We start from the raw sequence: 9,062 nt of genomic DNA, 5'->3' as shown, positions 1-9,062 counted from the left end.
AGTTCGTCTTCAACTGTTACCGGACAATGATTTTTCCGAACCGGTGATGGGTTCCGGGTTGGAGATAGAAAGTCCTCTTCGAAACCAGAGTCTGACAGTTTAGATATTATGTTTGGCTTTCTGACTCTCTCCACCCGCCGTCTCCGCACAGGGGTGCACGAAGTCTCCTCGCTTTGGTCTCCGTGTGGTGATAAATTCTCCCTTGACGGAGATTGAGAACCGCTGTTCATTTTCCTCCGTTTGCACATCCTGTTCGAGGTTTCGCCAGTTTGCGTAAATGACACCATTTTATTCATCTGTGTCAAGCTCTGTGACTAGGCTAAAATGTCACCTATTTTGGAAATCTATCCGATACCTCTCTCTGGTGACTGCATTGATATCGCAGTGTTCACTTGTCATTGGTGGGCTGAGGAGTTCCCTGTAATGACGTGTTTTCCCGGTGCGTCGACGCGGTCAAACACCTCTCCAACAGCGCGCTTTTGTGCGCCTTGGGGGGGGGGGGGGGGGGGGGAGTTGCCATAGGAACTGATGCTGAGTGTGTTTGTTGCCCCCATGAGGGCTGAGCGGCTGGGCGAGTGGCGCGCAAGGCCCGGGTAAATGGACCTCCTAAGGGTCGTCAGACTCACTCAGTTGTGTAAACATAGTTGATGCTACGGATTTACTCGGGCTCTTCAAGAGGCACCTACGGTAGGTTTGTCTTAGAAGAACCATTACAGTTCAATGAAACCAAGCTCTTCAGGGGGAGGGAAAGATGCCTTTCCTTAGCATCTAGCTCAGAGATGGGTAATTCTGATGGGGTGGGGACCACAAAAACAATCTGAACTCATCAGGAGGGGCCACAGTGGTTCCAGGGTGTGTGTACCTACATCCTTACCCACATATGCAAATCAGAGCCCCCCCACATTGGGAGGAAAACATTTTAGCAGCCCCCACCCCCCTCTTGACATTGGAGAGAAAAATACTTTTTGAGTTAATTTCCTGCAATTTTGCAAATTTGTCAATTGGGCAGAGAGAACATTTAGCAGTTTTAAAGCAGGTTTTGCTACAATTCCACACGTTTTGCATTGGGCAGAGAGAACATTTAGCAATTTTATAACACATTTCATGGAATTCTACTCATTTTGCCATAGGGTAGAGAGACATGTTTACATATTATATCTGCACCATCTGTTATTGTTGCTTAAACATATTGTTCATCAGTGGCAATATTAGCATATAAATCTATTATTTTTATCTTGCTGTGGCAAAATAAAAAATGTGGGATGCATGCCAACAAAGCCACAACACAACACTAAAAAAAGACATTAATTGCACCTATAACGGTGACAAACTGTGCCCACAAAATGTTAAGGTCTACATAAAGCTGTTCCAACAGCGCAGTCCCAACAGCACAGTCCCAACACCTTACCAGTGCTACTGTACACCTGGCTTTCAGTGGAATGTACAGTGACAGAATTCAGAACATGGACCGTTCTAACAGTATTCTCCCTGTACACCAAGTCAGAACCGTAGGATAAATAAAAGGCGCTTATAAGCTGACAATGAAAGCTCTTACAATATTCGATGATTACATTTCTCTAAAAACAGGTTATAGGCTACATGTGCACCACCAAGTCAGAACAGTAGGTGAAATAAAGATGTGAAAATAGACCAAATTATTAGGGTGAGGCACATTGCTTACTCCATGTGGTACATTTATGTAATACTTCATATATATTGCTTTGGCAACAGTGGCAACCACCTATTCATGCCAAAAAACACTTATTAAGCTGAATTTACTTGAGAGAGTGTGAGAGAAGAGAGAGAGAGAGAGTGGAGGGAGAGGAGGTATAGATAGATAGAAGAGAGAGTGAGAGAGATAGAAAGAGAGGAGATAGATAGCGATACAGGGAGAGAGAGAGGAGAAAGAGAGAAGAGGGAGAGACAGAGGAGAAAGAGAGGAGAGAGAGAGAGATAGAGAGGAGAGAGAGAGGAAAAGGAGAGGAGAGAGAGGGGAGAGAGAGGAAAAAGAGAGGAGAGAGAGAGAGAGAGGAGGTGACAGCAGTTTAGACAACAACGTTAGCGGCTAGCTGCTAATGTCTGGGCTGATGCTTTAGAGGTATTATTATAGACTACCATGAACTAAATGAAATAATCAGAGAAGGGCAAAAAACAGGTAGGACTACACTGCCTGAAAGCTGTGGTTGCTGCCAACAGGAAATATAAGGGTCTCTCCAAAGCCCTTTCTTAATTGATATTCCCAATGTAGCCTGCATACTGCTTTGAGAAGCTAGGTAAATGTAGCCTGCAGACTGCTTGGTGAGGCTGTGTGAAATGTAGCCTGCAGACTGCTTGGAGAAGCTAGGTAAATGTAGCCTGCAGACTGCTTGGTGAGGCTGTGTGAAATGTAGCCTGCAGACTGCTTGGAGAAGCAAGGTGAAATGTAGCCTGCAGATTGCTTGGAGAAGCTAGGTGAAATGTAGCCTGCAGACTGCTTGGTGAGGCTGTGTGAAATGTAGCCTGCAGACTGCTTGGAGAAGCTAGGTGAAAAGTAGCCTTGCAGACTGCTTGGAGAAGCTAGGTGAAATGTAGCTTGCAGATTGCTTGGTGAAGCTAGGTGAAATGTAGCCTGCAGACTGCTTGGTGAAGCTAGGTGAAATGTAGCCTGCAGAATGCTTGGAGAAGCTAGGTAAATGTAGCCTGCAGACTGCTTTGAGAAGCTAGGTAAATGTAGCCTGCAGACTGCTTGGTGAGGCTGTGTGAAATGTAGCCTGCAGACTGCTTGGAGAAGCTAGGTAAATGTAGCCTGCAGACTGCTTTGAGAAGCTAGGTAAATGTAGCCTGCAGACTGCTTGGTGAGGCTGTGTGAAATGTAGCCTGCAGACTGCTTGGAGAAGCTAGGTAAATGTAGCCTGCAGACTGCTTGGTGAGGCTGTGTGAAATGTAGCCTGCAGACTGCTTGGAGAAGCAAGGTGAAATGTAGCCTGCAGATTGCTTGGAGAAGCTAGGTGAAATGTAGCCTGCAGACTGCTTGGTGAGGCTGTGTGAAATGTAGCCTGCAGACTGCTTGGAGAAGCTAGGTGAAAAGTAGCCTTGCAGACTGCTTGGAGAAGCTAGGTGAAATGTAGCTTGCAGATTGCTTGGTGAAGCTAGGTGAAATGTAGCCTGCAGACTGCTTGGTGAAGCTAGGTGAAATGTAGCCTGCAGAATGCTTGGAGAAGCTAGGTGAAATGTAGCCTGCAGACTGCTTTGAGAAGCTGTGTGAAATGTAGCCTGCAGACTGCTTGGAGAAGCTAGGTGAAATGTAGCCTGCAGACTGCTTGGAGAAGCTAGGTGAAATGTAGCTTGCAGACTGCTTGGAGAAGCTAGGTGAAATGTAGCCTGCAGACTGCTTGGAGAAGCTGTGTGATATGTAGCCTGCAGACTTCTTGGAGAAGCTGTGTGAAATATAGCCTGCAGACTGCTTGGAGAAGCTAGGTGAAATGTAGCTTGCAGACTGCTTGGAGAAGCTAGGTGAAATGTAGCCTGCAGACTGCTTGGAGAAGCTGTGTGAAATGTAGCCTGCAGACTGCTTGGAGAAGCTAGATTAAATAATGTGATGGAATTTGGACTTCAATAATGGGAGGTTACCTCATCCTTTCCAATGGACCATAGTTCCCAGATACCCATTGCTTTGGACCAAACATTGTCTGTGAGCAAGATTTTACAATAATATAGTGCAGTCAGTCATGCAATGTTCTATGGGGAACGGACCCTCTGCTGCTGCTAGCAAGAATGCTAAGTTGATATAGAACCGACGACTAAGCCAATCATATTCCAATTGTCAGATGTCTAAGCAACAGTCTTCCAACGTTCTCATATGGTCACACATTCTACGCCCTCTCCCAATTCCTACTGTACTGTGTTGTTGTCAAACTCTAATCAATTAAACAACTCCTTTAGAAGTAGATCGAATGAGAGAGCTATAGTGAGCTGCTATTGATGAGCAGAGTAGAGTAGTCACACACACACACACACACACACACACACACACACACACACACACACACACACACACACACACACACACACACACACACACACACACACACACACACACACACACACACGCGCACTAGTCAGTACTTATTGAGGTGGAGGAGGGCCTGACGGCAGGGAGACAGATCCTCATTAGAGCCATGTAATCACCCAGCATCCTTCACTCCTCTCCACTCCTTCTCTGTCTCCGCTCAGAGGAGACAGTTAGAGAAGACCTGGCAATCTACATCTCAATCCCTCCCTCCCTCCATGTTGCACCAGAGTGTTTGTGAAAGGGGGTTTGTACAACTGAATGTATTCAACTGAAATGTGTCTTCTGCATTTAACCCCTCTGAATCAGAGAGGTGCGTCGGGGGGGGGGGGGGGCTGCCTTAGTCGACATCCACATCTTCAGCACCTGGGGAACAGTGGGTTAACTGCCTTGCTCAGAGGCAGAACGACAGATTTTTATCTTGTCAGCTCGAGGATTCGATCCAGCAACCTTTCAGTTACTGGCCAAAGGCTATAACCATGTGGGTGTGAGTGTGAGTGTGTGTTTTGTGTGAATGTGTGTTTTGTGTGAGTGTGTGTTTTGTGTGAGTGTGTGTTTTGTGTGAGTGTGTGTTTTGTGTGAGTGTGTGTTTTGTGTGAATGTGTGTTTTGTGTGAGTGTGTGTTTTGTGTGAGTGTGTGTTTTGTGTGAGTGTGTGCATACACATTGTGTAAGTGTGTTTGTGTATTCCCGTGAGACAGGGTACCGTTGTGTGGATTGTTATTGTGTCCATTCTCTCTAAGTAAGACAGTGGATTGTTATTGTGTCCATTCTCTCTAAGTAAGACAGTGGATTGTTATTGTGTCCATTCTCTCTAGGTAAGACAGGGGTTTAGTTGTACCTTCATGAAACAGTACATAGGCAGATTAATTCTCATCCTATATCACAGTAGTAACCTAAAATACCAGCAGGTGGCGGCACATCATTCCACAATGCAGAACAATAACTGCCAACAGACAGAGTACCACAGACCCTCTTCTGAGCTCCATGTGGACTGTGGGGCGACAGTGGAATGTGTTCCCTGACCAACCATGGCAGAGTAGTCTAGCCATGTGATCTTCCCTGACCAACCATGGCAGAGTAGCCTAGCCGTGTGATCTTCCCTGACCAACCATGGCAGAGTAGCCTAGTCATGTGATCTTCCCTGACCAACCATGGCAGAGTAGCCTATGTGTGGTCGGTGTTGATAAATGGTCCTTATAGTCGGTGTTGATAAGTGGTCCGTATGGTCGGTTTTGATAAGTGGTCCATATGGTCGGTGTTGATAAGTGGTCAGTGTGGTCGGTGTTGGTAAGTGGTCCATATGGTCGGTGTTGATAAGTGGTCGGTTTTGATAAGTGGTCAGTACGGTCGGTGTTGATAAGTGGTCCATATGGTCGGTGTTGATAAGTGGTCAGTGTGGTCGGTGTTGATAAGTGGTCCGTGTGGTCGGTGTTGATAAGTGGTCCGTGTGGTCGGTGTTGGTAAGAGGTCAGTGTGGTCGGTGTTGGTAAGTGGTCCATATGGTCGGTGTTGATAAGTGGTCCATATGGTCGGTGTTGATAAGTGGTCATTACGGTCGGTGTTGGTAAGTGGTCCATATGGTCGGTTTTGGTAAGTGGTCAGTGTGGTCGGTGTTGATAAGTGGTCCATATGGTCGGTGTTGATAAGTGGTCAGTACGGTCGGTGTTGATAAGTGGTCCATATGGTCGGTGTTGATAAGTGGTCTATATGGTCGGTGTTGATAAGTTGTCCATATGGTCGGTGTTGATAAGTGGTCCGTATGGTCGGTGTTGATAAGTGGTCCATATGGTCGGTGTTGATAAGTGGTCAGTGTGGTCAGTGTTGATAAGTGGTCAGTGTGGTCGGTGTTGATAAGTGGTCCATATGGTCGGTGTTGGTAAGTGGTCCATATGGTCGGTGTTGATAAGTGGTCCATATGGTCGGTGTTGATAAGTGGTCCATATGGTCGGTGTTGATAAGTGGTCCATATGGTCGGTGTTGATAAGTGGTCAGTACGGTCGGTGTTGATAAGTGGTCCATATGGTCGGTGTTGATAAGTGGTCTATATGGTCGGTGTTGATAAGTTGTCCATATGGTCGGTGTTGATAAGTGGTCCGTATGGTCGGTGTTGATAAGTGGTCCATATGGTCGGTGTTGATAAGTGGTCAGTGTGGTCGGTGTTGATAAGTGGTCAGTGTGGTCGGTGTTGATAAGTGGTCCATATGGTCGGTGTTGATAAGTGGTCAGTGTGGTCGGTGTTGATAAGTGGTCAGTGTGGTCGGTGTTGATAAGTGGTCCATATGGTTGGTGTTGATAAGTGGTCCATATGGTCAGTGTTGGTAAGTGGTCCATATGGTCGGTGTTGATAAGTGGTCCATATGGTCGGTGTTGATAAGTGGTCCATATGGTCGGTGTTGATAAGTGGTCCATATGGTCGGTGTTGATAAGTGGTCCGTATGGTCGGTGTTGATAAGTGGTCCATATGGTCGGTGTTGATAAGTGGTCCATATGGTCGGTGTTGATAAGTGGTCAGTATGGTCGGTGTTGATAAGTGGTCAGTGTGGTCGGTGTTGATAAGTGGTCCATATGGTCGGTGTTGATAAGTGGTCAGTGTGGTCGGTGTTGATAAGTGGTCAGTGTGGTCGGTGTTGATAAGTGGTCAGTGTGGTCGGTGTTGATAAGTGGTCCATATGGTCGGTGTTGATAAGTGGTCCATATGGTCAGGTGTTGATAAGTGGTCCATATGGTCGGTGTTGATAAGTGGTCAGTGTGGTCGGTGTTGATAAGTGGTCAGTGTGGTCGGTGTTGATAAGTGGTCCATATGGTCGGTGTTGATAAGTGGTCAGTGTGGTCGGTGTTGATAAGTGGTCCATATGGTCGGTGTTGATAAGTGGTCAGTGTGGTCGGTGTTGATAAGTGGTCAGTGTGGTCGGTGTTGATAAGTGGTCCATATGGTCGGTGTTGATAAGTGGTCCATATGGTCGGTGTTGATAAGTGGTCCATATGGTTGGTGTTGATAAGTGGTCCATATGGTCGGTTTTGGTAAGTGGTCAGTGTGGTCGGTGTTGATAAGTGGTCAGTGTGGTCGGTGTTGATAAGTGGTCCATATGGTCGGTTTTGATAAGTGGTCCATATGGTCGGTTTTGGTAAGTGGTCAGTGTGGTCGGTGTTGATAAGTGGTTAGTGTGGTCGGTGTTGATAAGTGGTCCATATGGTCGGTTTTGATAAGTGGTCCATATGGTCGGTGTTGGTAAGTGGTCAGTGTGGTCGGTGTTGATAAGTGGTCAGTGTGGTCGGTGTTGATAAGTGGTCAGTACGGTCGGTGTTGATAAGTGGTCCGTATGGTCGGTGTTGATAAGTGGTCCATATGGTCGGTGTTGATAAGTGGTCAGTGTGGTCGGTGTTGATAAGTGGTCAGTGTGGTCGGTGTTGATAAGTGGTCAGTGTGGTCGGTGTTGATAAGTGGTCCATGTGGTCGGTGTTCATAAGTGGTCCATATGGTCGGTGTTGATAAGTGGTCCATATGGAGCAAGTCACTTAAACCAAACAACGGACAGAGGTAAAAGGAAAAATTGAATGTATTTCCGTAAATTTGAGAAGAAAAATACCCCTCTTGAAGTGAATTGTGTCAAACCAGACAATTATGGACAACAAACAGTATGATACACCAACAGACAACAATGTAAATAATTCCTCTACTGCCATCTGGAATGAATTCAACCTCAAATTAAAAAGTTAACGAAAGGAAGCTGCAAAAACTTCAGGTGAGTTACTGGATTTATTGTTGGCCCACTTTTACAAATCAGAGTCATTTTTAAATGTTAGTGTTCTTGTGTATCACACAACACAGCGGGGCCTAAATGTAAAACAACACAGCGGGGCCTAAATGTAAAACAACACAGCGGGGCCTAAATGTAACACAACACAGCGGGGCCTAAATGTAACACAACGGGGCCTAAATGTAACACAACACAGCGGGGCCTAAAGGTAAAACAACACAGCGGGGCCTAAATGTAACACAACACAGCGGGGCCTAAATGTAAAACAACACAGCGGGGCCTAAATGTAAACAACACAGCGGGGCCTAAATGTAACACAACACAGCGGGGCCTAAATGTAACACAACACAGCGGGCCTAAATGTAACACAACACAGCGGGGCCTAAATGTAACACAACACAGCGGGGCCTAAATGTAAACAACATAGCGAGGCCTAAATGTAACACAACACAGCGGGGCCTAAATGTAACACAACACAGCGGGGCCTAAATGTAACACAACACAGCGGGGCCAAAATGTAACACAACACAGCGGGGCCTAAATGTAAAACAACACAGCGGGGCCTAAATGTAACACAACACAGCAAGGCCTAAATGTAAAACAACACAGCGGGGCCTAAATGTAAAACAACACAGCGGGCCTAAATGTAAAACAACACAGCGGGGCCTAAATGTAACACAACACAGCAAGGCCTAAATGTAAAACAACACAGCGGGGCCTAAATGTAAAACAACACAGCGGGCCTAAATGTAAAACAACACAGCGGGGCCTAAATGTAACACAACACAGCGGGGCCTAAATGTAAAACAACACAACGGGACCTAAATGTAAAACAACACAGCGGGGCCTAAATGTAACACAACACAGCGGGGCCTAAATGTAAAACAACACAGCGGGGCCTCAATGTAACACAACACAGCGGGGCCTAAATGTAGCACAACACAGCGGGGCCTAAATGTAACACAACACAGCGGGCCTAAATGTAACACAACACAGTGAGGCCTAAATGTAACACAACACAGCGAGGCCTAAATGTAACAACACAGCGAGGCCTAAATGTAACACAACGGGGCCTAAATGTAACACAACACAGCGGGGACTAAATGTAACAACACAGCGGGGCCTAAATGTAACAACACAGCGGGGCCTAAAACTAACACAACACAGCGGGGACTAAATGTAACACAACACAGTGAGGCCTAAATGTAACACAACACAGCGAGGCCTAAATGTAACAACACAGCGAGGCCTAAA

The 9,062-nt window shown here is 46.3% G+C and overlaps 1 protein-coding gene across 1 annotated transcript in view; it reads right to left on the bottom strand.

The window, feature by feature from the left end:
- ccno (cyclin O) overlaps positions 1–300 on the bottom strand; it is a 4,030-nt gene extending 3,730 nt beyond the window's left edge. Inside the window, exon 1 of the mRNA XM_029718143.1 lies at positions 1–300. This exon is cut by the window's left edge and continues 130 nt beyond it. Coding sequence (XP_029574003.1) covers positions 1–296 — 296 coding nt within the window. The 5' untranslated portion in view covers positions 297–300.
- Positions 301–9,062: the final 8,762 nt, after the last annotated feature.

The sequence above is a fragment of the Salmo trutta genome, chromosome 27 (assembly GCF_901001165.1).
Source record: "Salmo trutta chromosome 27, fSalTru1.1, whole genome shotgun sequence".
Lineage (NCBI taxonomy): Eukaryota > Metazoa > Chordata > Actinopteri > Salmoniformes > Salmonidae > Salmo > Salmo trutta.
The sequence above is the reverse complement of the archived record's forward strand: the minus strand, read 5'-3'. Positions and strand labels throughout refer to the sequence as shown.